We start from the raw sequence: 26,204 nt of genomic DNA, 5'->3' as shown, positions 1-26,204 counted from the left end.
CTCTCCTCTCTCCTCTCTCCTCTCTCCTCTCTCCCCATCCCTCTCTCCCTCTCCTCTCCATCCCTCTCTCCCCAGGCCCGACGCCCAGCGCCAGGTTGCCATGGTAATCGATGAGCTGGGGAGGGCGTCTGCAAAGGTACAGGTTGTTTTGGTTTTTTTTATCTTCTCCCCTCACGCCCCCCCACCCCCGGCTCGCTACAAAATCACCCGGACCGTCGCCCGTCTGCTTCGGAACAGCTGGGGAGCTGGGGGGGGGGCAGTTTTCCAGTCAGGACAGGAGGCGCTTCTGTACACAGAGGGTGGTGGGGGAGGGGAACAAGCTGCCCAGCCCTGTGGTTGAAGCCGATACCCCGGCTCCTCTCCACACACAGCTGGGTGAGCTCCTGCAGTCAGGACAGGGGGCTCTTCTGTACACAGAGGGGGGCGGGGGTGGGGAACAGGCTGCCCCAGTCCGTGTGGTTGAAGCCGGTACCCCGGCTTCTCTCATACAGACGCAGCTGGGTGAGCTCCTCCAGTCAGGACAGGAGGCTCTTCTGTACACAGAGGGGGGCGGGGGTGGGGAACAAGCTGCCCAGCCCTGTGGTTGAAGCCGATACCCTGGCTTCTCTCCAGACACAGCTGGATGAGCTCCTCCAGTCAGGACAGGAGGCTCTTCTGTACACAGAGGGGGGCGGGGGTGGGGAACAAGCTGCCCAGCCCTGTGGTTGAAGCCGATACCCTGGCTTCTCTCCAGACACAGCTGGATGAGCTCCTCCAGTCAGGACAGGGGGGCTCTACTGTACACAGAGGGTGGCGGGGGTGGGGAGACCTGTGTGGTGTTGATGTGTCCAGGTCTGCTCTGCCCCGCAGGCCCAGAAGCTGGCCACGCCCATCACCAGCGCCGCCAAGATGCAGTCAAACCACCACCGGCTGTACCTGCTCAAGATCGGGGAGAGCAATGGGTAAGACTGCCCCCCCCCGAGGGCATCGCGTGCCCCCATGCCCACACCCCTCACTGGACCAGGGACACAGACCCCCTGGACTGACTGGATCGGGGACACAGACCCCCGGACTGACTGGACCAGAGGTCACAGACCCCTGGACTGACTGGACCAGAGGTCACAGACCCCTGGACTGACTGGACCAGAGGTCACAGACCCCTGGACTGACTGGACCGGGGACACAGACCCCTGGACTGACTGGACCAGAGGTCACAGACCCCCGGACTGACTGGACCAGAGGTCACAGACCCCCGGACTGACTGGACCAGAGGTCACAGACCCCTGGACTGACTGGACCGGGGACACAGACCCCTGGACTGACTGGACCGGGGACACAGACCCCTGGACTGACTGGACCAGAGGTCACAGACCCCCTGGACTGACTGGACCAGAGGTCACAGACCTCCTGGACTGACTGGACCAGAGGTCACAGACCTCCTGGACTGACTGGACCAGAGGTCACAGACCTCCTGGACTGACTGGACCAGAGGTCACAGACCCCCCGGACTGACTGGACCAGAGGTCACAGACCCCCTGGACTGACTGGACCAGAGGTCACAGACCCCCTGGACTGACTGGACCAGAGGTCACAGACCCCCTGGACTGACTGGACCAGAGGTCACAGACCCCCTGGACTGACTGGACCAGAGGTCACAGACCCCCTGGACTGACTGGACCAGAGGTCACAGACCCCCTGGACTGACTGGACCAGAGGTCACAGACCCCTGGACTGACTGGACCAGAGGTCACAGACCCCCTGGACTGACTGGACCAGAGGTCACAGACCCCCTGGACTGACTGGACCAGAGGTCACAGACCCCCTGGACTGACTGGACCGGGGACACAGACCCCCTGGACTGACTGGACCGGGGACACAGACCCCCTGGACTGACTGGACCGGGGACACAGACCCCCTGGACTGACAGGACCAGAGTCAGTGTGTAGTCAGTCTGCGCCTCTATTGAAACCCCTCTCTCCCTCTCTCTCTCTGCCCCCTCAGAGGTCGGGGGGTGGCTGTGGGCTTCCTGAAGGTGGGATACAAGAAGCTCTTCCTCCTGGTGAGTCTCTCCTCGTCTTCCTTCTGTCTGGGGGGGGTCGGGGGGTCGGGGTGGCCAGCTGTCCTGTTCCGGGTCCGAGGCCGAAACCGGTTTCACTCGGTTGTTGTCGCTCCGGACTCTTGACGCCCTCTGTCTGTGTGGAGTCTGCATGTTCCCTGACCACCTCTCTCACCGGTTAAGAAGCGATGGTCACGAGATCCGGGGCAGTGTCCGGCCCGCGTTACCGCTAAATATCCCGCCCACGACTCGGGATGGGCTGAAGCCCGGCAGTGACCCCCCCCGGTCTCGCGTTTGTACACCAGGACCGGCAGGGGGCGCACGTAGAGACAGAGCCGCTGTGCGTGCTGGACTTCTACATCAGCGAGAGCCTCCAGCGGCATGGTTACGGCCAGCAGGTCTTCAACTACATGCTTCAGGTGAGTGAGGGGTGAGTGAGGGGTGAGGAGAGGGCAGATCTGAGGTGAGTGAGGGGTGAGGAGAGGGCAGATCTGAGGTGAGTGAGGGGTGAGGAGAGGGCAGGTCTGAGGTGAGTGAGGGGTGAGGAGAGGGCAGGGCAGGTCTGAGGTGAGTGAGGGGTGAGGAGAGGGCAGGTCTGAGGTGAGTGAGGGGTGAGGAGAGGGCAGGTCTGAGGTGAGTGAGGGGTGAGGAGAGGGCAGGGCAGGTCTGAGGTGAGTGAGGGGTGAGGAGAGGGCAGGGCAGGTCTGAGGTGAGTGAGGGGTGAGGAGAGGGCAGGGCAGGTCTGAGGTGAGTGAGGGGTGAGGAGAGGGCAGGGCAGGGCAGATCTGAGGTGAGTGAGGGGTGAGGAGAGGGCAGGGCAGGGCAGGTCTGAGGTGAGTGAGGGGTGAGGAGAGGGCAGGGCAGGGCAGGTCTGAGGTGAGTGAGGGGTGAGGAGAGGGCAGGGCAGATCTGAGGTGAGTGAGGGGTGAGGAGAGGGCAGGGCAGATCTGAGGTGAGTGAGGGGTGAGGAGAGGGCAGGTCAGGTCAGATCTGAGGTGAGTGAGGGGTGAGGAGAGGGCAGGTCAGATCTGAGGTGAGTGAGGGGTGAGGAGAGGGCAGGGCAGGTCTGAGGTGAGTGAGGGGTGAGGAGAGGGCAGGGCAGATCTGAGGTGAGTGAGGGGTGAGGAGAGGGCAGGGCAGGTCTGAGGTGAGTGAGGGGTGAGGAGAGGGGAGGGCAGGTCTGAGGTGAGTGAGGGGTGAGGAGAGGGCAGATCTGAGGTGAGTGAGGGGTGAGGAGAGGGCAGGGCAGGGCAGATCTGAGGTGAGCGAGGGGTGAGGAGAGGGCAGGGCAGATCTGAGGTGAGTGAGGGGTGAGGAGAGGGCAGGTCAGGGCAGGGCAGGTCTGAGGTGAGTGAGGGGTGAGGAGAGGGCAGGGCAGATCTGAGGTGAGTGAGGGGTGAGGAGAGGGCAGGGCAGGTCTGAGGTGAGTGAGGGGTGAGGAGAGGGCAGGGCAGGGCAGGTCTGAGGTGAGTGAGGGGTGAGGAGAGGGCAGGGCAGATCTGAGGTGAGTGAGGGGTGAGGAGAAGGCAGGGCAGGTCTGAGGTGAGTGAGGGGTGAGGAGAGGGCAGGGCAGGGCAGGTCTGAGGTGAGCGAGGGGTGAGGAGAGGGCAGGTCAGTCAGATCTGAGGTGAGCGAGGGGTGAGGAGAGGGCAGGGCAGGTCTGAGGTGAGTGAGGGGTGAGGAGAGGGCAGGTCTGAGGTGAGTGAGGGGTGAGGAGAGGGCAGGGCAGGTCTGAGGTGAGTGAGGGGTGAGGAGAGGGCAGGGCAGGTCTGAGGTGAGTGAGGGGTGAGGAGAGGGCAGGGCAGATCTGAGGTGAGTGAGGGGTGAAGAGAGGGCAGGGCAGGTCTGAGGTGAGTGAGGGGTGAGGAGAGGGGAGGGCAGGTCTGAGGTGAGTGAGGGGTGAGGAGAGGGCAGATCTGAGGTGAGTGAGGGGTGAGGAGAGGGCAGGGCAGGGCAGATCTGAGGTGAGCGAGAGGTGAGGAGAGGGCAGGGCAGATCTGAGGTGAGTGAGGGGTGAGGAGAGGGCAGGTCAGGGCAGGGCAGGTCTGAGGTGAGTGAGGGGTGAGGAGAGGGCAGGGCAGATCTGAGGTGAGTGAGGGGTGAGGAGAGGGCAGGGCAGGTCTGAGGTGAGTGAGGGGTGAGGAGAGGGCAGGGCAGGGCAGATCTGAGGTGAGTGAGGGGTGAGGAGAGGGCAGGGCAGGGCAGATCTGAGGTGAGTGAGGGGTGAGGAGAGGGCAGGGCAGGGCAGGTCTGAGGTGAGTGAGGGGTGAGGAGAGGGCAGGGCAGATCTGAGGTGAGTGAGGGGTGAGGAGAGGGCAGGGCAGGGCAGGTCTGAGGTGAGTGAGGGGTGAGGAGAGGGCAGGGCAGGTCTGAGGTGAGTGAGGGGTGAGGAGAGGGCAGGGCAGGTCTGAGGTGAGCGAGGGGTGAGGAGAGGGCAGGGCAGGTCTGAGGTGAGCGAGGGGTGAGGAGAGGGCAGGGCAGGTCTGAGGTGAGCGAGGGGTGAGGAGAGGGCAGGTCTGAGGTGAGTGAGGGGGGTGAGGAGAGGGCAGGGCAGATCTGAGGTGAGTGAGGGGTGAGGAGAGGGCAGGGCAGGGCAGGGCAGGTCTGAGGTGAGTGAGGGGTGAGGAGAGGGCAGGGCAGGTCTGAGGTGAGTGAGGGGTGAGGAGAGGGCAGGGCAGGTCTGAGGTGAGCGAGGGGTGAGGAGAGGGCAGGGCAGGTCTGAGGTGAGCGAGGGGTGAGGAGAGGGCAGGGCAGGTCTGAGGTGAGCGAGGGGTGAGGAGAGGGCAGGTCTGAGGTGAGTGAGGGGTGAGGAGAGGGCAGGGCAGGTCAGATCTGAGGTGAGTGAGGGGTGAGGAGAGGGCAGGTCAGGTCAGATCTGAGGTGAGTGAGGGGTGAGGAGAGGGCAGGGCAGGTCTGAGGTGAGTGAGGGGTGAGGAGAGGGCAGGGCAGGTCTGAGGTGAGTGAGGGGTGAGGAGAGGGCAGGTCTGAGGTGAGTGAGGGGTGAGGAGAGGGCAGGGCAGGTCTGAGGTGAGTGAGGGGTGAGGAGAGGGCAGGGCAGGTCTGAGGTGAGTGAGGGTTGAGGAGAGGGCAGGGCAGGTCTGAGGTGAGTGAGGGGTGAGGAGAGGGCAGGGCAGGTCTGAGGTGAGTGAGGGGTGAGGAGAGGGCAGGGCAGGTCAGATCTGAGGTGAGTGAGGGGTGAGGAGAGGGCAGGTCAGGTCTGAGGTGAGTGAGGGGTGAGGAGAGGGCAGGTCTGAGGTGAGTGAGGGGTGAGGAGAGGGCAGGTCTGAGGTGAGTGAGGGGTGAGGAGAGGGCAGGTCTGAGGTGAGTGAGGGGTGAGGAGAGGGCAGGGCAGGTCTGAGGTGAGTGAGGGGTGAGGAGAGGGCAGGTCAGATCTGAGGTGAGTGAGTGGTGAGGAGAGGGCAGGTCAGATCTGAGGTGAGTGAGGGGTGAGGAGAGGGCAGGTCTGAGGTGAGTGAGGGGTGAGGAGAGGGCAGGGCAGGGCAGGTCTGAGGTGAGTGAGGGGTGAGGAGAGGGCAGGTCTGAGGTGAGTGAGGGGTGAGGAGAGGGCAGGGCAGGTCTGAGGTGAGCGAGGGGTGAGGAGAGGGCAGGGCAGGTCTGAGGTGAGTGAGGGGTGAGGAGAGGGCAGGGCAGGTCTGAGGTGAGTGAGGGGTGAGGAGAGGGCAGATCTGAGGTGAGTGAGGGGTGAGGAGAGGGCAGATCTGAGGTGAGTGAGGGGTGAGGAGAGGGCAGGTCAGGTCAGATCTGAGGTGAGTGAGGGGTGAGGAGAGGGCAGGGCAGGTCTGAGGTGAGTGAGGGGTGAGGAGAGGGCAGATCTGAGGTGAGTGAGGGGTGAGGAGAGGGCAGATCTGAGGTGAGTGAGGGGTGAGGAGAGGGCAGGTCAGGTCAGATCTGAGGTGAGTGAGGGGTGAGGAGAGGGCAGATCTGAGGTGAGTGAGGGGTGAGGAGAGGGCAGGGCAGGTCAGATCTGAGGTGAGTGAGGGGTGAGGAGAGGGCAGGGCAGATCTGAGGTGAGTGAGGGGTGAGGAGAGGGCAGGGCAGGGCAGATCTGAGGTGAGCGAGGGGTGAGGAGAGGGCAGGGCAGGTCTGAGGTGAGTGAGGGGTGAGGAGAGGGCAGGGCAGGTCTGAGGTGAGCGAGGGGTGAGGAGAGGGCAGGGCAGGTCTGAGGTGAGTGAGGGGTGAGGAGAGGGCAGGGCAGGTCTGAGGTGAGTGAGGGGTGAGGAGAGGGCAGGGCAGGTCTGAGGTGAGTGAGGGGTGAGGAGAGGGCAGGGCAGGTCTGAGGTGAGTGAGGGGTGAGGAGAGGGCAGGGCAGGTCTGAGGTGAGTGAGGGGTGAGGAGAGGGCAGGGCAGGGCAGATCTGAGGTGAGTGAGGGGTGAGGAGAGGGCAGGGCAGGGCAGGTCTGAGGTGAGTGAGGGGTGAGGAGAGGGCAGGGCAGGGCAGGTCTGAGGTGAGTGAGGGGTGAGGAGAGGGCAGGGCAGATCTGAGGTGAGTGAGGGGTGAGGAGAGGGCAGGGCAGATCTGAGGTGAGTGAGGGGTGAGGAGAGGGCAGGGCAGGGCAGATCTGAGGTGAGTGAGGGGTGAGGAGAGGGCAGGGCAGGTCTGAGGTGAGTGAGGGGTGAGGAGAGGGCAGGGCAGATCTGTGAGTGAGGGGTGAGGAGAGGGCAGGGCAGGTCTGAGGTGAGTGAGGGGTGAGGAGAGGGGAGGGCAGGTCTGAGGTGAGTGAGGGGTGAGGAGAGGGCAGATCTGAGGTGAGTGAGGGGTGAGGAGAGGGCAGGGCAGGGCAGATCTGAGGTGAGCGAGGGGTGAGGAGAGGGCAGGGCAGATCTGAGGTGAGTGAGGGGTGAGGAGAGGGCAGGTCAGGGCAGGGCAGGTCTGAGGTGAGTGAGGGGTGAGGAGAGGGCAGGGCAGATCTGAGGTGAGTGAGGGGTGAGGAGAGGGCAGGGCAGGTCTGAGGTGAGTGAGGGGTGAGGAGAGGGCAGGGCAGGGCAGGTCTGAGGTGAGTGAGGGGTGAGGAGAGGGCAGGGCAGATCTGAGGTGAGTGAGGGGTGAGGAGAGGGCAGGGCAGATCTGAGGTGAGTGAGGGGTGAGGAGAGGGCAGGGCAGGGCAGATCTGAGGTGAGTGAGGGGTGAGGAGAGGGCAGGGCAGGGCAGATCTGAGGTGAGTGAGGGGTGAGGAGAGGGCAGGGCAGGTCTGAGGTGAGTGAGGGGTGAGGAGAGGGCAGGGCAGGTCTGAGGTGAGTGAGGGGTGAGGAGAGGGCAGGGCAGATCTGAGGTGAGTGAGGGGTGAGGAGAGGGCAGGGCAGATCTGAGGTGAGTGAGGGGTGAGGAGAGGGCAGGTCAGGGCAGGGCAGGTCTGAGGTGAGTGAGGGGTGAGGAGAGGGCAGGGCAGATCTGAGGTGAGTGAGGGGTGAGGAGAGGGCAGGGCAGGTCTGAGGTGAGTGAGGGGTGATGAGAGGGCAGGGCAGGGCAGATCTGAGGTGAGTGAGGGGTGAGGAGAGGGCAGGGCAGGGCAGATCTGAGGTGAGTGAGGGGTGAGGAGAGGGCAGGGCAGGTCTGAGGTGAGTGAGGGGTGAGGAGAGGGCAGGGCAGATCTGAGGTGAGTGAGGGGTGAGGAGAGGGCAGGGCAGGGCAGGGCAGGTCTGAGGTGAGTGAGGGGTGAGGAGAGGGCAGGGCAGGTCTGAGGTGAGTGAGGGGTGAGGAGAGGGCAGGGCAGGTCAGATCTGAGGTGAGTGAGGGGTGAGGAGAGGGCAGGGCAGATCTGAGGTGAGCGAGGGGTGAGGAGAGGGCAGGGCAGGTCTGAGGTGAGCGAGGGGTGAGGAGAGGGCAGGTCAGGGCAGGTCTGAGGTGAGCGAGGGGTGAGGAGAGGGCAGGTCTGAGGTGAGTGAGGGGGGTGAGGAGAGGGCAGGGCAGGTCTGAGGTGAGCGAGGGGTGAGGAGAGGGCAGGGCAGATCTGAGGTGAGTGAGGGGTGAGGAGAGGGCAGGCCAGGGCAGGTCTGAGGTGAGTGAGGGGTGAGGAGAGGGCAGGGCAGATCTGAGGTGAGTGAGGGGTGAGGAGAGGGGAGGGCAGGGCAGGTCTGAGGTGAGTGAGGGGTGAGGAGAGGGCAGGGCAGGTCTGAGGTGAGTGAGGGGTGAGGAGAGGGCAGGGCAGGTCTGAGGTGAGTGAGGGGTGAGGAGAGGGCAGGTCAGGGCAGGTCTGAGGTGAGCGAGGGGTGAGGAGAGGGCAGGTCAGGGCAGGTCTGAGGTGAGCGAGGGGTGAGGAGAGGGCAGGTCTGAGGTGAGTGAGGGGGGTGAGGAGAGGGCAGGGCAGGTCTGAGGTGAGTGAGGGGTGAGGAGAGGGCAGGTCAGGTCAGATCTGAGGTGAGTGAGGGGTGAGGAGAGGGCAGGGCAGATCTGAGGTGAGTGAGGGGTGAGGAGAGGGCAGGTCAGGGCAGGGCAGGTCTGAGGTGAGTGAGGGGTGAGGAGAGGGCAGGTCAGGGCAGGGCAGGTCTGAGGTGAGTGAGGGGTGAGGAGAGGGCAGGGCAGATCTGAGGTGAGTGAGGGGTGAGGAGAGGGCAGGGCAGGTCTGAGGTGAGTGAGGGGTGAGGAGAGGGCAGGGCAGGGCAGGTCTGAGGTGAGTGAGGGGTGAGGAGAGGGCAGGGCAGATCTGAGGTGAGTGAGGGGTGAGGAGAGGGCAGGGCAGGGCAGATCTGAGGTGAGTGAGGGGTGAGGAGAGGGCAGGGCAGGGCAGATCTGAGGTGAGTGAGGGGTGAGGAGAGGGCAGGGCAGGTCTGAGGTGAGTGAGGGGTGAGGAGAGGGCAGGGCAGGTCTGAGGTGAGTGAGGGGTGAGGAGAGGGCAGGGCAGATCTGAGGTGAGTGAGGGGTGAGGAGAGGGCAGGGCAGATCTGAGGTGAGTGAGGGGTGAGGAGAGGGCAGGTCAGGGCAGGGCAGGTCTGAGGTGAGTGAGGGGTGAGGAGAGGGCAGGGCAGATCTGAGGTGAGTGAGGGGTGAGGAGAGGGCAGGGCAGGTCTGAGGTGAGTGAGGGGTGATGAGAGGGCAGGGCAGGGCAGATCTGAGGTGAGTGAGGGGTGAGGAGAGGGCAGGGCAGGGCAGATCTGAGGTGAGTGAGGGGTGAGGAGAGGGCAGGGCAGGTCTGAGGTGAGTGAGGGGTGAGGAGAGGGCAGGGCAGATCTGAGGTGAGTGAGGGGTGAGGAGAGGGCAGGGCAGGGCAGGGCAGGTCTGAGGTGAGTGAGGGGTGAGGAGAGGGCAGGGCAGGTCTGAGGTGAGTGAGGGGTGAGGAGAGGGCAGGGCAGGTCAGATCTGAGGTGAGTGAGGGGTGAGGAGAGGGCAGGGCAGATCTGAGGTGAGCGAGGGGTGAGGAGAGGGCAGGGCAGGTCTGAGGTGAGCGAGGGGTGAGGAGAGGGCAGGTCAGGGCAGGTCTGAGGTGAGCGAGGGGTGAGGAGAGGGCAGGTCTGAGGTGAGTGAGGGGGGTGAGGAGAGGGCAGGGCAGGTCTGAGGTGAGCGAGGGGTGAGGAGAGGGCAGGGCAGATCTGAGGTGAGTGAGGGGTGAGGAGAGGGCAGGCCAGGGCAGGTCTGAGGTGAGTGAGGGGTGAGGAGAGGGCAGGGCAGATCTGAGGTGAGTGAGGGGTGAGGAGAGGGGAGGGCAGGGCAGGTCTGAGGTGAGTGAGGGGTGAGGAGAGGGCAGGGCAGGTCTGAGGTGAGTGAGGGGTGAGGAGAGGGCAGGGCAGGTCTGAGGTGAGTGAGGGGTGAGGAGAGGGCAGGTCAGGGCAGGTCTGAGGTGAGCGAGGGGTGAGGAGAGGGCAGGTCTGAGGTGAGTGAGGGGGGTGAGGAGAGGGCAGGGCAGGTCTGAGGTGAGTGAGGGGTGAGGAGAGGGCAGGTCAGGTCAGATCTGAGGTGAGTGAGGGGTGAGGAGAGGGCAGGGCAGATCTGAGGTGAGTTAGGGGTGAGGAGAGGGCAGGGCAGGTCAGATCTGAGGTGAGTGAGGGGTGAGGAGAGGGCAGGGCAGGTCTGAGGTGAGTGAGGGGTGAGGAGAGGGCAGGGCAGGTCAGATCTGAGGTGAGTGAGGGGTGAGGAGAGGTCAGGGCAGGTCTGAGGTGAGTGAGGGGTGAGGAGAGGTCAGGGCAGGTCTGAGGTGAGTGAGGGGTGAGGAGAGGGCAGGGCAGGTCTGAGGTGAGTGAGGGGTGAGGAGAGGGCAGGGCAGATCTGAGGTGAGTGAGGGGTGAGGAGAGGGCAGGGCAGATCTGAGGTGAGCGAGGGGTGAGGAGAGGGCAGGGCAGATCTGAGGTGAGTGAGGGGTGAGGAGAGGGCAGGGCAGGGCAGATCTGAGGTGAGTGAGGGGTGAGGAGAGGGCAGGGCAGGATCAGGGTCATGCTTGAGGCGCGTTCAACAACGTGGCTGGGCAGTTCGCACCACGCCCCCACCACCCTTTGTGCAAAGGGCCAGCGTCACGTCAGAGGTCTCTGTTCTCCCCCCCCCCCGAGCAGCACGAGAGAGCCGAGCCTCAGCTGATGGCCTACGACCGGCCTTCTCCCAAGTTCCTCTCCTTCCTGAAGAAGCACTACAGTCTGGAGCGCTGCGTCCCTCAGGTACTGAACACAACACACCCAGCAACCCCCCAATAGGATTCATGAGGAGAGCCCGTGTCGTCTGTCGGACAGTTACTAGTCAATTGATCTGAGAATCTCACCCAGCTGTGTCTGGAGAGAAGCCGGGGTATCGGCTTCAACCACACGGACTGGGCAGCTTGTTCCACACCCCCGCCCCCCTCTGTGTACAGTAGAGCCTCCTGTCCTGACTGGAGGAGCTCACCCAGCTGTGTCTGGAGAGAAGCCAGGGTATCGGCTTCAACCACAGGGCTGGGCAGCTTGTTCCACACCCCCACCACCCTCTGTGTACAGTAGAGCCCCCTGTCCTGACTGGAGGAGCTCACCCAACTGTGTCTGGAGAGAAGCCGGGGTATCGGCTTCAACCACACGGACTGGGCAGCTTGTTCCACACCCCCACCACCCTCTGTGTACAGTAGAGCCTCCTGTCCTGACTGGAGGAGCTCACCCAGCTGTGTCCTGAGAGAAACCCCAGGGTATCGGCTTCAACCACAGGGGCTGGGCGGCTTGTTCCCCACCCCCGCCACCCTCTGTGTACAGTAGAGCCTCCTGTCCTGACTGGAGGAGCTCACCCAGCTGTGTCTGGAGAGAAGCCAGGGTATCGGCTTCAACCACAGGGCTGGGCAGCTTGTTCCCCACCCCCACCCCCCTCTGTGTACAGAAGAGCCTCCTGTCCTGACTGGAGGAGCTCACCCAGCTGTGTCTGGAGAGAAGCCGGGGTATCGGCTTCAACCACAGGGGCTGGGCGGCTTGTTCCCCACCCCCACCCCTCTCCCGTGTCCCTGTTTTGTCTTGGCTTCTGCTCGTCTCCTCTGACTCTCTGACTTGTTTGTCTCTCTTTCTCTCTCCAGGTCAATAACTTTGTGGTCTTTGACGGCTTCTTTCGTGAGAAATCAGGTACTTGCCATTAACTGGGGTCTGGGCCAGGTTTACTTTCCCTATTGGTCTGAAGCAGAAGTCTTCTGCCTGGTTTTCCTTTTCCTGTTAACTCCTCACACTACAGGACAGGAGACACAGTGAGAGAGAGGAGATCACTGGATCTCTCAGTAATACACACACACACACACACACACACACACACACACACACACACCCACAGGACAGGAGACACAGTGAGAGAGAGGTGAATCTCTCAGTAATACACAGACACACAGACACACAGACACACAGACACACAGACACACAGACACACAGACACACAGACACACAGACACACAGACACACAGACACACAGACACACAGACACACAGACACACAGACACACCCACCCCACAGGACAGGAGACACAGTGAGAGAGAGGAGATCAATGAATCTCTCAGTAATAAACACATACGACAGGACAGGAGACACAGTGAGAGGATATCACAGAGAATACCCCTCAGTCATAAACACACACAACAGGACAGGAGACACAGTGAGAGAGAGGAGATCACAGCGAATCCCTCAGTATTATACTCACAGAAAAGGACGGGAGACACAGTGAGAGAGAGAGGAGATCACAGCGAATCCCTCAGTCACAAACACACACAGCAGGACAGGAGACGCAGTGAGAGAGAGGAAATCACAGCGAATCCCTCAGTAATAAACACACACAGCAGGACAGGAGGTACAGTGAGAGAGAGAGAGAGAGAGGAGATCACAGCGAATCCCTCAGTCACAAACACACACAGCAGGACAGGAGACGCAGTGAGAGAGAGGAAATCACAGCGAATCCCTCAGTAATAAACACACACAGCAGGACAGGAGGTACAGTGAGAGAGAGAGAGAGGAGACACAGAGAATCCCTCAGAAATAAACACACACCACAGGACAGGAGACACAGCGAGAGACGGGAGATCACCGCTGTCACAAGCAGACACTATCGCTCCCCAAGAGAGAGAGGAGAGGACACTGTGAGAACTGTGCACACACACACACACACACACACACACACACACACACACACACACACACACACACACACAGAGTCAGAGAGAGGAGATCACAGCGAATCCCTCAGTAATAAACACACACACACACCACAGGACAGGAGAGACAATGAGAGAGAGGAGATCACAGCAAATCCCTCAGTATTATACACACAGAAAAGGACAGGAGACACAGTGTGAAAGAGAGGAGATCACAGCGAATCCCTCAGTCACAAACACACACAGCAGGACAGGAGACGCAGTGAGAGAGAGGAGATCACAGCGAATCCCTCAGTATTATACTCACAGAAAAGGACAGGAGACACAGTGAGAGAGAGAGATCACAGAATCTCTCTAATAAACACACACACACACCACAGGACAGGAGACACAGTCAGAGAGAGGAGATCACTGAATCTCTCAGTAATACACAGACACACACACCCCACAGGACAGGAGACACAGTGAGAGAGAGGAGATCACAGCGAATCCCTCAGTAATAAACACACACACACACTCAGAGAGAGGAGATCACAGCGAATCCCTCAGTAATAAACACACACACACACACACACACACACACACACACACACACACACACAGCAGGAGAGGAGAGGAGAGAGAGAGAGGAGCTGACAGTTGCCGAAGTGATAACAGAAGGTTGCACCTTCGATAGCTGCTCTCCGCTCTCAGGAGGGTGGGGTGGGGGAAAAAAAATAAAATCAATAAATCGCTAAGGAGACTAACGCTAATCTCTCCCGATATTCCCAGGAGCGCCTCCGTTCCCAGACCGGGGCTCTCTCGGCTGCTCGTAAGGGATCGATCCAGTCTCTGCCCCCCCAACCTCCTCTCTCTGTCTCCCTCTGCTGGTCCCCCGCCTGCCCTACATCCCAGTGTTCACCCCCGCGCGCATGGGGGGGGGGGGGGTGGGACAGAACCGCGCCCTGAAAAATGCCCCCCCCAGAAATATATTTTTAATTGTAGAGGTGGCGCACTGAGGTCTAAGGCCACTGGGTGAGGGACCCTCTCCGTCTGATCGGCTACCACTACCCAACTGGGCAGCCTGTTCCCCACCCCCGCCACCCTCTGTGTACAGAAGAGCCCCCCTGTCCTGACTGGAGGAGCTCACCCAGCTGTGTCTGGAGAGAAGCCGGGGTATCGGCTTCAACCACAGGGCTGGGCGGCTTGTTCCCCACCCCCGCCACCCTCTGTGTACAGAAGAGCCCCCCTGTCCTATCTGGAGGAGCTCACCCAGCTGTGTCTGGAGAGAAGCCGGGGTATCAGCTTTGTTCCACACCCCCACCCCCCTCTGTGTACAGTAGAGCCTCCTGTCCTGACTGGAGGAGCTCACCCAGCTGTGTCTGGAGAGAAGCCGGGGTATCGGCTTCAACCACAGGGCTGGGCGGCTTGTTCCCCACCCCCACCACCCTCTGTGTAGAGATGTTTGATTGCTTGCAGCTAAACTGATCCTATGATCTGTTGTTTCTTTTTTTTTTCTATGTATGTTCACATTTACCTTAATCCCAGAGTAAACCAATAAGACTTTACCTCGAGCCAAAGATCCCCTTGTGAAAAGGTTGTACAGTTGTTCCTGTTTGGTCTGCCTCTCTAGTCAAATTGCACTCATGTAGTCACGTTCCTAGTTCCTGTTGTCCTACCCAATAACTTTCCTGACCGATATCTTTCAGCCCCTGCTGTGTATCCTGATCAGGGTAATGCTATCAGGAAATACATCATCTCCAGCTTCACCCTCACACTCCTCCTCCTCAGATCTGTACAGGACTGGAGAGACACTCAGTCTGATCACCTCCAGCTTCACCCTCACACTCCTCCTCCTCAGATCTGTACAGGACTGGAGAGACACTCAGTCTGATCACCTCCAGCCTCACCCTCACACTCCTCCTCCTCAGATCTGTACAGGACTGGAGAGACACTCAGTCTGATCACCTCCAGCTTCACCCTCACACTCCTCCTCCTCCTCAGATCTGTACAGGACTGGAGAGACACTCAGTCTGATCACCTCCAGCCTCACCCTCACACTCCTCCTCCTCAGATCTGTACAGGACTGGAGAGACACTCAGTCTGATCACCTCCAGCTTCACCCTCACACTCCTCCTCCTCAGATCTGTACAGGACTGGAGAGACACTCAGTCTGATCGCCTCCAGCTTCACCCTCACACTCCTCCTCCTCCTCAGATCTGTACAGGACTGGAGAGACACTCAGTCTGATCACCTCCAGCTTCACCCTCACACTCCTCCTCCTCAGATCTGTCCAGGACTGGAGGGACACTCAGTCTGATCACCTCCAGCCTCACCCTCACACTCCTCCTCCTCAGATCTGTACAGGACTGGAGAGACACTCAGTCTGATCACCTCCAGCTTCACCCTCACACTCCTCCTCCTCAGATCTGTCCAGGACTGGAGAGACACTCAGTCTGATCACCTCCAGCCTCACCCTCACACTCCTCCTCCTCAGATCTGTACAGGACTGGAGAGACACTCAGTCTGATCACCTCCAGCTTCACCCTCACACTCCTCCTCCTCAGATCTGTACAGGACTGGAGAGACACTCAGTCTGATCGCCTCCAGCTTCACCCTCACACTCCTCCTCCTCCTCAGATCTGTACAGGACTGGAGAGACACTCAGTCTGATCACCTCCAGCTTCACCCTCACACTCCTCCTCCTCAGATCTGTCCAGGACTGGAGGGACACTCAGTCTGATCACCTCCAGCCTCACCCTCACACTCCTCCTCCTCAGATCTGTACAGGACTGGAGAGACACTCAGTCTGATCACCTCCAGCCTCACCCTCACACTCCTCCTCCTCAGATCTGTACAGGACTGGAGAGACACTCAGTCTGATCACCTCCAGCTTCACCCTCACACTCCTCCTCCTCAGATCTGTACAGGACTGGAGAGACACTCAGTCTGATCGCCTCCAGCTTCACCCTCACACTCCTCCTCCTCCTCAGATCTGTACAGGACTGGAGAGACACTCAGTCTGATCACCTCCAGCTTCACCCTCACACTCCTCCTCCTCAGATCTGTCCAGGACTGGAGGGACACTCAGTCTGATCACCTCCAGCCTCACCCTCACACTCCTCCTCCTCAGATCTGTACAGGACTGGAGAGACACTCAGTCTGATCACCTCCAGCTTCACCCTCACACTCCTCCTCCTCAGATCTGTCCAGGACTGGAGAGACACTCAGTCTGATCACCTCCAGCCTCATCCTCACACTCCTCCTCCTCAGATCTGTACAGGACTGGAGAGACACTCAGTCTGATCACCTCCAGCTTCACCCTCACACTCCTCCTCCTCAGATCTGTACAGGACTGGAGAGACACTCAGTCTGATCACCTCCAGCCTCACCCTCACACTCCTCCTCCTCAGATCTGTACAGGACTGGAGAGACACTCAGTCTGATCACCTCCAGCCTCACCCTCACACTCCTCCTCCTCAGATCTGTCCAGGACTGGAGAGACACTCAGTCTGATCACCTCCAGCCTCACCCTCACACTCCTCCTCCTCAGATCTGTCCAGGACTGGAGAGACACTCAGTCTGATCACCTCCAGCTTCACCCTCACACTCCTCTTCCTCAGATCGGTACAGGACTCTGTAAGGACTGAAAGAGTTTATGGGATGGGGTCACGATGGCTCAGTCTGTATATTTTTTTTTCTCCTGGTCTCCCAGCGGTTCAAGTGAGGAAACTGCCCCCCAGGAAGCCCGAGGGAGAAATCAAACCGTACTCCCTGACGGAGAGAGAAGGTGAGGGGGCATACCTGAAGCTGGGCGACGCGGGGCGCCCCCCAGGTGGTGACCTCGGAAATTGCAGCCCCGAAAAAATCTCCGCATCTCTCCGTGACTCTCCGCGTCTCCCTGCGTGTCTCCACGTCTCTCCGCATCTCTCTGCGTGTCTCCACGTCTCTCCGCGTCTCCCTGCGTGTCTCCGCATCTCCCTGCGTGTCTCCGCATCTCCCTGCGTGTCTCCGCGTCTCTCCGCGTCTCCCTGCGCGTCTCCGCGACTCTCCGCGCGTCTCCGCGTCTCTCCGCGTCTCTCCGTGACTCTCCGCGTCTCCCTGCGCGTCTCCCTGCATCTCTCCGTGACTCTCCGCGTCTCCCTGCGCGTCTCCGCGTCTCTCCGCGTCTCCCTGCGTGTCTCCGCGTCTCCCTGCGTGTCTCCGCGTCTCTCCGCGTCTCCCTGCGTGTCTCCGCGTCTCTCCGCGTCTCCCTGCGTGTCTCCGCGTCTCCCTGCGTGTCTCCGCGTCTCTCCGCGCGTCTCCCTGCGCGTCTCCCTGCGCGTCTCCCTCCGCGTCTCCGCGTCTCTCCGCGTCTCCCTGCGCGTCTCCACGTCTCTCCGCGTCTCCCTGCGCGTCTCCCTGCGCGTCTCTCCGCGTCTCCCTGCGCGTCTCCACGTCTCTCCGTGACTCTCCGCGCGTCTCCGCGTCTCCCTGCGCGTCTCCCTGCATCTCTCCGTGACTCTCCGCGTCTCCCTGCGTGTCTCCACGTCTCTCCGCATCTCCCTGCGTGTCTCCACGTCTCTCCGCATCTCCCTGCGTCTCTCCGCGTCTCCCTGCGCGTCTCCGCGTCTCCCCGCGTCTCTGCGTCTCTCCGCGACTCTCCGCGCGTCTCCCTGCGCGTCTCCCTGCGCGTCTCCCTGCATCTCTCCGTGACTCTCCGCGTCTCCCTGCGCGTCTCCACGTCTCCCTGCGCGTCTCCACGTCTCCCTGCGCGTCTCCACGTCTCCCTGCGCGTCTCCCTGCGCGTCTCCCTGCGCGTCTCCACGTCTCTCCGCGTCTCCACGTCTCTCCGTGTATCTCTGTGTCTCCCTGCGCGTCTCCACGTCTCTCCGCGTCTCCCTGCGCGTCTCCACGTCTCTCCGCGTCTCCCTGCGCGTCTCCACGTCTCTCCGCGTCTCCCTGCGCGTCTCCACGTCTCTCCGCGTCTCCACGTCTCTCCGTGTATCTCTGTGTCTCCCTGCGCGTCTCCCTGCGTCTCTCCCTGTGTCTCCCTGTGTCTCTCAGCGTCTCTCAGCGTCTCTCCCTGTGTCTCTCCCTGTGTCTCTCAGCGTCTCTCTCCATGCGTCTCTCAGTTTCCCTCTGCTTCTCTCCCTGTGTCTCTCAGTGTCCCTCTGCTTCTCTCCCTGTGTCTCTCAGTGTCTCAGTGTCCTTCTGCCTCTCTCCCTGTGTCTCAGTGTCCCTCTGCTTCTCTCCCTGTGTCTCTCAGTGTCTCAGTGTCCCTCTGCCTCTCTCCCTGTGTCTCTCAGTGTCTCAGTGTCCCTCTGCTTCTCTCTCAGTGTCTCTCAGTGTCTCAGTGTCCCTCTGCCTCTCTCCCTGTGTCTCTCAGTGTCTCTCAGTGTCCCTCTGCCTCTCTCCCTGTGTCTCTCAGTGTCTCAGTGTCCCTCTGCCTCTCTCCCTGTGTCTCTCAGTGTCTCAGTGTCCCTCTGCCTCTCTCTCAGTGTCTCTCAGTGTCCCTCTGCCTCTCTCCCTGTGTCTCTCAGTGTCTCTCAGTGTCCCTCTGCCTCTCTCCCTGTGTCTCTCAGTGTCTCAGTGTCCCTCTGCCTCTCTCCCTGTGTCTCTCAGTGTCTCAGTGTCCCTCTGCCTCTCTCCCTGTGTCTCTCAGTGTCTCAGTGTCCCTCTGCCTCTCTCCCTGTGTCCCTCAGTGTCTGTGTCCCTCTGCCTCTCTCCCTGTGTCTCTCAGTGTCTCAGTGTCCTTCTGCCTCTCTCCCTGTGTCTCAGTGTCCCTCTGCTTCTCTCCCTGTGTCTCTCAGTGTCTCAGTGTCCCTCTGCCTCTCTCCCTGTGTCTCTCAGTGTCTCAGTGTCCCTCTGCTTCTCTCTCAGTGTCTCTCAGTGTCTCAGTGTCCCTCTGCCTCTCTCCCTGTGTCTCTCAGTGTCTCTCAGTGTCCCTCTGCCTCTCTCCCTGTGTCTCTCAGTGTCTCAGTGTCCCTCTGCCTCTCTCCCTGTGTCTCTCAGTGTCTCAGTGTCCCTCTGCCTCTCTCTCAGTGTCTCTCAGTGTCCCTCTGCCTCTCTCCCTGTGTCTCTCAGTGTCTCTCAGTGTCCCTCTGCCTCTCTCCCTGTGTCTCTCAGTGTCTCAGTGTCCCTCTGCCTCTCTCCCTGTGTCTCTCAGTGTCTCAGTGTCCCTCTGCCTCTCTCCCTGTGTCTCTCAGTGTCTCAGTGTCCCTCTGCCTCTCTCCCTGTGTCCCTCAGTGTCTGTGTCCCTCTGCCTCTCTCCCTGTGTCTCTCAGTGTCTCAGTGTCCCTCTGCCTCTCTCCCTGTGTCCCTCAGTGTCTCAGTGTCCCTCTGCCTCTCTCCCTGTGTCTCTCAGTGTCTCAGTGTCCCTCTGCCTCTCTCCCTGTGTCTCTCAGTGTCTCAGTGTCCCTCTGCCTCTCTCCCTGTGTCTCTCAGTGTCTCAGTGTCCCTCTGCCTCTCTCCCTGTGTCTCTCAGTGTCTCAGTGTCCCTCTGCCTCTCTCCCTGTGTCTCTCAGTGTCTCAGTGTCCCTCTGCCTCTCTCCCTGTGTCTCTCAGTGTCCCTCTGCCTCTCTCCCTGTGTCTCTCAGTGTCTCTCAGTGTCCCTCTGCCTCTCTCCCTGTGTCTCTCAGTGTCTCAGTGTCCCTCTGCCTCTCTCCCTGTGTCTCTCAGTGTCTCAGTGTCCCTCTGCCTCTCTCTCAGTGTCTCTCAGTGTCCCTCTGCCTCTCTCCCTGTGTCTCTCAGTGTCCCTCTGCCTCTCTCCCTGTGTCTCTCAGTGTCTCTCAGTGTCCCTCTGCCTCTCTCCCTGTGTCTCTCAGTGTCTCAGTGTCCCTCTGCCTCTCTCCCTGTGTCTCTCAGTGTCTCAGTGTCCCTCTGCCTCTCTCCCTGTGTCTCTCAGTGTCTCAGTGTCCCTCTGCCTCTCTCCCTGTGTCCCTCAGTGTCTGTGTCCCTCTGCCTCTCTCCCTGTGTCTCTCAGTGTCTCAGTGTCCCTCTGCCTCTCTCCCTGTGTCCCTCAGTGTCTCAGTGTCCCTCTGCCTCTCTCCCTGTGTCTCTCAGTGTCTCAGTGTCCCTCTGCCTCTCTCCCTGTGTCTCTCAGTGTCTCAGTGTCCCTCTGCCTCTCTCCCTGTGTCTCTCAGTGTCTCAGTGTCCCTCTGCCTCTCTCCCTGTGTCTCTCAGTGTCTCAGTGTCCCTCTGCCTCTCTCCCTGTGTCTCTCAGTGTCTCAGTGTCCCTCTGCCTCTCTCCCTGTGTCTCTCAGTGTCCCTCTGCCTCTCTCCCTGTGTCTCTCAGTGTCTCAGTGTCCCTCTGCCTCTCTCCCTGTGTCTCTCAGCGCTGAAGGAGGAGCAGAGAGGTCTCCCCTGGCCCTTCAATCAAGCCCCGCCCCCCTCCTCCCCGCTGGGCCGCTCCCTCAGCGTGGGCTCCTCCCCCTCCCGCGGGGCCCCCCCCCGGGCCCCCCCGGCCCTCAGCGCCCTGCGCGTCGACAGACCCCGGCCCCCGCAGCTCAACGGCGCGGCCAGCGGCCCCCCCAGGACCCGCCGGACCAGGTAACCCGCCCCCCCCCCAGGGGGTCCCCGGTCCTGGAGCAGGGGTCCCCCCTCACACACACACACACACACACACACACACACACACACACACACACACACACACAGCTGAGCTCATCTCCAGGGCTGATCGAGGACTTCGTTCAGGGGTCCCCAGTCTCAGTCCTGGGGTCCCCCCTCACACACACACACCGCTGAGCTCATCTCCAGGGCTGACTGAGGACTTCGTTCAGGGGTCCCCAGTCTCAGTCCTGGGGTCCCCCCTCACACACACACACACACACACAGCTGAGCTCATCTCCAGGGCTGACTGAGGACTTCGTTCAGGGGTCCCCAGTCTCAGTCCTGGGGTCCCCCCTCACACACACACACACAGCTGAGCTCATCTCCAGGGCTGATCGAGGACTTCGTTCAGGGGTCCCCAGTCTCAGTCCTGGGGTCCCCCCTCACACACACACACAGCTGAGCTCATCTCCAGGGCTGATCGAGGACTTCGTTCAGGGGTCCCCAGTCTCAGTCCTGGGGTCCCCCCTCACACACACACACACACAGCTGAGCTCATCTCCAGGGCTGATCGAGGACTTCGTTCAGGGGTCCCCAGTCTCAGTCCTGGGGTCCCCCCTCACACACACACACACACAGCTGAGCTCATCTCCAGGGCTGATCGAGGACTTCGTTCAGGGGTCCCCAGTCTCAGTCCTGGGGTCCCCCCTCACACACACACACACAGCTGAGCTCATCTCCAGGGCTGATCGAGGACTTCGTTCAGGGGTCCCCAGTCTCAGTCTTGGGGTCCCCCCTCTCACACAGCTGAGCTCATCTCCCTGGGGGTCCCGTGTTCCCAGTTCTGCTTAACCTGCTGTCTAACCCTGTGGTCTCTCCTTCTCTCTCTCTCTCTCTTTCACCCTCTGACCTTTAACCTTTAACCTCCTCACCCCTCCTGTCCCTACCCCCCCCCGCAGCTCCCTCAACCGTTCCCAGATCTCCTTCCACTGACCCGACCCCTGACCCCTGACCCCTGACCTCTACATCCTGCGGCCTCCCCCTGGACCCACTGAACCCCGCCAGAACGGGGGAGTCCGTCTGTGTTTTTAAAGACCCCATTTTTAGGACCCGGGGCAGAGGTCCTTTCTGTACTTTTTTTTAGAAGGACAAACTCTCCTTTGTGGTCTCGCTGTGGTCGTGGGGCCAAACACCATCGCTAAGCAACTGCTAATAAAGTGTTTTTTTAAATCAAGAAGACAAGAACGTCTGTTAGGACCGGCCTCTCATGTGACTCCCCCTGTGGGCGTGTCCGAGCCCCCCCAGTCCCCTCTCACGTGACTGACTCCCCTGTGGGCTTGTCCGAGCCCCCCCAGTCCCCTCTCACGTGACTGACTCCCCTGTGGGCGTGTCCGAGCCCCCAGTCCCCTCTCACGTGACTGACTCCCCTGTGGGCGTGTCCGAGCCCCCCAGTCCCCTCTCACGTGACTGACTCCCCTGTGGGCGTGTCCGAGCCCCCCAGTCCCCTCTCACGTGACTGACTCCCCTGTGGGCGTGTCCGAGCCCCCAGTCCCCTCTCACGTGACTGACTCCCCTGTGGGCGTGTCCGAGCCCCCCCAGTCCCCTCTCACGTGACTGACTCCCCTGTGGGCGTGTCCGAGCCCCCCAGTCCCCTCTCACGTGACTGACTCCCCTGTGGGCGTGTCCGAGCCCCCCCAGTCCCCTCTCACGTGACTCCCCCTGTGGGCGTGTCCGAGCCCCCCAGTCCCCTCTCACGTGACTGACTCCCCTGTGGGCGTGTCCGAGCCCCCCCAGTCCCCTCTCACGTGACTGACTCCCCTGTGGGCGTGTCTGAGCCCCCCAGTCCCCTCTCACGTGACTGACTCCCCTGTGGGCGTGTCCGAGCCCCCCAGTCCCCTCTCACGTGACTCCCCTGTGGGCGTGTCCGAGCCCCCCAGTCCCCTCTCACGTGACTGACTCCCCTGTGGGCGTGTCTGAGCCCCCCAGTCCCCTCTCACGTGACTGACTCCCCTGTGGGCGTGTCCGAGCCCCCAGTCCCCTCTCACGTGACTGACTCCCCTGTGGGCGTGTCCGAGCCCCCCAGTCCCCTCTCACGTGACTGACTCCCCTGTGGGCGTGTCCGAGCCCCCCCAGTCCCCTCTCACGTGACTGACTCCCCTGTGGGCGTGTCTGAGCCCCCCAGTCCCCTCTCACGTGACTGACTCCCCTGTGGGCGTGTCCGAGCCCCCCCATTCCCCTCTCACGTGACTGACTCCCCTGTGGGCGTGTCCGAGCCCCCCAGTCCCCTCTCACGTGACTGACTCCCCTGTGGGCGTGTCCGAGCCCCCCAGTCCCCTCTCACGTGACTGACTCCCCTGTGGGCGTGTCCGAGCCCCCCAGTCCCCTCTCACGTGACTGACTCCCCTGTGGGCGTGTCCGAGCCCCCAGTCCCCTCTCACGTGACTGACTCCCCTGTGGGCGTGTCCGAGCCCCCCCAGTCCCCTCTCACGTGACTGACTCCCCTGTGGGCGTGTCCGAGCCCCCCCAGTCCCCTCTCACGTGACTGACTCCCCTGTGGGCGTGTCCGAGCCCCCCTGTCCCCTCTCACGTGACTGACTCCCCTGTGGGCTTGTCCAAACCCCCAGTCCCCTCTCACGTGACTGACTCCCCTGTGGGCGTGTCCGAGCCCCCCAGTCCCCTCTCACGTGACTGACTCCCCTGTGGGCGTGTCCGAGCCCCCCAGTCCCCTCTCACGTGACTCCCCTGTGGGCGTGTCCGAGCCCCCCAGTCCCCTCTCACGTGACTGACTCCCCTGTGGGCGTGTCTGAGCCCCCCCAGTCCCCTCTCACGTGACTCCCCTGTGGGCGTGTCCGAGCCCCCCAGTCCCCTCTCACGTGACTGACTCCCCTGTGGGCGTGTCTGAGCCCCCCAGTCCCCTCTCACGTGACTGACTCCCCTGTGGGCGTGTCCGAGCCCCCCAGTCCCCTCTCACGTGACTGACTCCCCTGTGGGCGTGTCCGAGCCCCCCCAGTCCCCTCTCACGTGACTCCCCTGTGGGCGTGTCCGAGCCCCCCAGTCCCCTCTCACGTGACTGACTCCCCTGTGGGCGTGTCCGAGCCCCCCCAGTCCCCTCTCACGTGACTCCCCTGTGGGCGTGTCCGAGCCCCCCAGTCCCCTCTCACGTGACTGACTCCCCTGTGGGCGTGTCCGAGCCCCCCAGTCCCCTCTCACGTGACTGACTCCCCCTGTGGGCGTGTCCGAGCCCCCCCAGTCCCCTCTCACGTGACTGACTCCCCTGTGGGCGTGTCCGAGCCCCCCAGTCCCCTCTCACGTGACTGACTCCCCTGTGGGCGTGTCCGAGCCCCCAGTCCCCTCTCACGTGACTGACTCCCCTGTGGGCGTGTCCGAGCCCCCCCAGTCCCCTCTCACGTGACTGACTCCCCTGTGGGCGTGTCCGAGCCCCCCAGTCCCCTCTCACGTGACTGACTCCCCTGTGGGCGTGTCCAAGCCCCCCAGTCCCCTCTCACGTGACTGACTCCCCTGTGGGCGTGTCCGAGCCCCCCAGTCCCCTCTCACGTGACTGACTCCCCTGTGGGCGTGTCCGAGCCCCCAGTCCCCTCTCACGTGACTGACTCCCCTGTGGGCGTGTCCGAGCCCCCCCAGTCCCCTCTCACGTGACTGACTCCCCTGTGGGCGTGTCCAAGCCCCGCTGTCCCCTCTCACGTGACTGACTCCCCCTGTGGGCGTGTCCAAGCCCCCCAGTCCCCTCTCACGTGACTGACTCCCCTGTGGGCGTGTCCGAGCCCCCGCTGTCCCCTCTCATGTGACTCCCCTGTGGGCGTGTCCGAGCCCCCCAGTCCCCTCTCACGTGACTGACTCCCTTGTGGGCTTGTCCGAGCCCCCCCAGTCCCCTCTCACGTGACTGACTCCCCTGTGGGCGTGTCCGAGCCCCCAGTCCCCTCTCACGTGACTGACTCCCCTGTGGGCGTGTCCGAGCCCCCCAGTCCCCTCTCACGTGACTGACTCCCCTGTGGGCGTGTCCGAGCCCCCGCTGTCCCCTCTCATGTGACTCCCCTGTGGGCGTGTCCGAACCCCCCTGTCCCCTCTCACGTGACTGACTCCCCTGTGGGCGTGTCCGAGCCCCCCAGTCCCCTCTCACGTGACTGACTCCCCTGTGGGCGTGTCCGAGCCCCCCAGTCCCCTCTCACGTGACTGACTCCCCTGTGGGCGTGTCCGAGCCCCCCAGTCCCCTCTCATGTGACATTCTGGAAGTGAAATAAAATCCCAGACTTGTGAAGAGAAGCAAAAACAGACTGTTTGCCTTCCCTGCCAAGCCCTGTGGTTGAAGCCGATACCCTGGCTTCTCTCCAGACACAGCTGGGTGAGCTCCTCCAGTCAGGACAGGAGGCTCTTCTGTACACTGAGGGGGGTGGGGGTGGGGAACAAGCTGCCCAGCCCTGTGGTCGAAGCCGATACCCTGGCTTCTCTCCAGACACACCTGGGTGAGCTCCTCCAGTCGGGACAGGGGGCCTCTTCTGTACACAGAGGGTGGCGGGGGTGGGGAACAAGCCGATACCCCGGCTTCTCTCCAGACACAGCTGGGTGAGCTCCTCCAGTCAGGACAGGAGGCTCTTCTGTACACAGAGGGTGGCGGGGGTGGGGAACAGGCTGCCCAGCCCTGTGGTTGAAGCCGATACCCTGGCTTCTCTCCAGACACAGCTGGGTGAGCTCCTCCAGTCAGGACAGGAGGCTCTACTGTACACAGAGGGTGGCGGGGGTGGGGAACAAGCCGCCCAGCCCTGTGGTTGAAGCCGATACCCTGGCTTCTCTCCAGACACAGCTGGGTGAGCTCCTCCAGTCAGGACAGGAGGCTCTACTGTACACAGAGGGTGGTGGGGGTGGGGAACAAGCCGCCCAGCCCTGTGGTTGAAGCCGATACCCTGGCTCCTCTCCAGACTCAGCTGGATTGGACATCAGTCAGCTTTCTACCCAGTTCGAGCTGCCCTTGCCGCTGATAGAAGTCATCGGGCCAGATCTCCTCAAATTGCGGCTACTGCTCGTAATTAAAAGCCAATTAAAAGCCAATTAACGAATCGATGTCTCCGGAGCTCCCATCGGGACCGGAAAGGACAGAACGGGCGTCGGAGCAGCCGTTGAGCAGTGGGGTGACCCCTGTCCCGCGGAGCCGAGCTTCCTCGCTCGGCCTCCCCGCTGCTCGTTAAGACCCCCCTAACGAGCTGGCGGCGCGCCGGTTCTCCCGCTGTCGCTCGTTCTGGGGTTCGCCCAGGGCGGCCCCGAAGCCCCCGGCCTCCGTTTTTCCCCCCCCCCCAAAAGGGCCGGGGCATTGTGGGTAGGCGGTTACCGCGGCAACCCGGGCCGCCGCGCCGCCTGCCGACTTCGGCGCGGGAGCGTCTCGGCTGGAACACCGCAGCCTCCTCCTCCTCCTCCTCCTCCTCCTCCTCCCATCCCACTCCTCTCTGCGCTTTGTGTCTCCCCTCCCCCCCCCCACACACACACACACTCCGTTATTAATTATGGTTTTTTGTTGTCATTTTCTTTTGCGTTCCTCCTTTCCTCTCGCCTTCCTCTGCCTGCCTGACCTCCTCCTCCTCCTCCGGTTTCTCCCGTTTGGTTTCCATCTCACGGACCCCTTCCTCCTGTCCGTATTTCCCCTCTCTCCTCTCCCCTCTCTCTATCGATTCCCCTCTCTTTCTCCTCTCCCTCTCTCTCCTATTCCCCTCTTTCTCTCCTCTCTCCTTTCCCCTCGCTCTCCCATCTATTCCCCTTTCTATCTCCTCTCTCCTGTCTCTCTCTCCTATTCCCCTCTCTCTACTGTCTCTCCTATTCCCCTCTCTTTTTCCTCTCCCTCTCTCCTCTCCCTCTCTCCTATCTATCCCTCTCTCTCTCCTGTCTCTCCTATTCCCCTCTCTTTTTCCTCTCCCTCTCTCCTCTCCCTCTCTCCTATCTATTCCTCTCTCTCTCTCCTGTCTCTCCTCTCCCTCGTCTCCCAGCCAGCAAGGCCTGGTCGCCAGGGGCAACCTCTACAGCCGCCACATCAGCAGCGGGACCCTGCGGCCGTCGCCGGAGAAGCGACCGGCCCCGCCCAGGCAGCCAGGTACCGGCCTTCGTCCCTCCTCCTCCTCCTCCTCCTC

General features: G+C 61.9%; 1 protein-coding gene across 3 annotated transcripts in view; it reads left to right on the top strand.

The window, feature by feature from the left end:
• The window catches only part of atat1 (alpha tubulin acetyltransferase 1), a 37,904-nt gene that overhangs the window by 2,623 nt on the left and 9,077 nt on the right, over nt 1–26,204 (top strand). Inside the window, exons 2-11 of one of the 3 annotated variants that reach the window (XM_088631289.1) lie at nt 76–136; nt 850–941; nt 1,981–2,038; nt 2,341–2,454; nt 10,535–10,636; nt 11,506–11,551; nt 13,333–13,372; nt 16,256–16,330; nt 19,857–20,070; nt 26,064–26,167. In XM_088631289.1, the coding sequence (XP_088487415.1) occupies nt 76–136; nt 850–941; nt 1,981–2,038; nt 2,341–2,454; nt 10,535–10,636; nt 11,506–11,551; nt 13,333–13,372; nt 16,256–16,330; nt 19,857–20,070; nt 26,064–26,167 (906 nt within the window). The remainder of the gene's footprint in view (nt 1–75; nt 137–849; nt 942–1,980; nt 2,039–2,340; nt 2,455–10,534; nt 10,637–11,505; nt 11,552–13,332; nt 13,373–16,255; nt 16,331–19,856; nt 20,071–26,063; nt 26,168–26,204) is intronic. The other 2 variants (XM_088631287.1, XM_088631290.1) reach the window with 2 other exon arrangements.

The sequence above is a fragment of the Lepisosteus platostomus genome, chromosome 5 (assembly GCF_059453375.1).
Source record: "Lepisosteus platostomus isolate fLepPlt1 chromosome 5, fLepPlt1.hap1, whole genome shotgun sequence".
Taxonomy (NCBI): Eukaryota; Metazoa; Chordata; class Actinopteri; order Semionotiformes; family Lepisosteidae; genus Lepisosteus; species Lepisosteus platostomus.
This window is presented reverse-complemented; position numbering and strand designations above follow the sequence as displayed.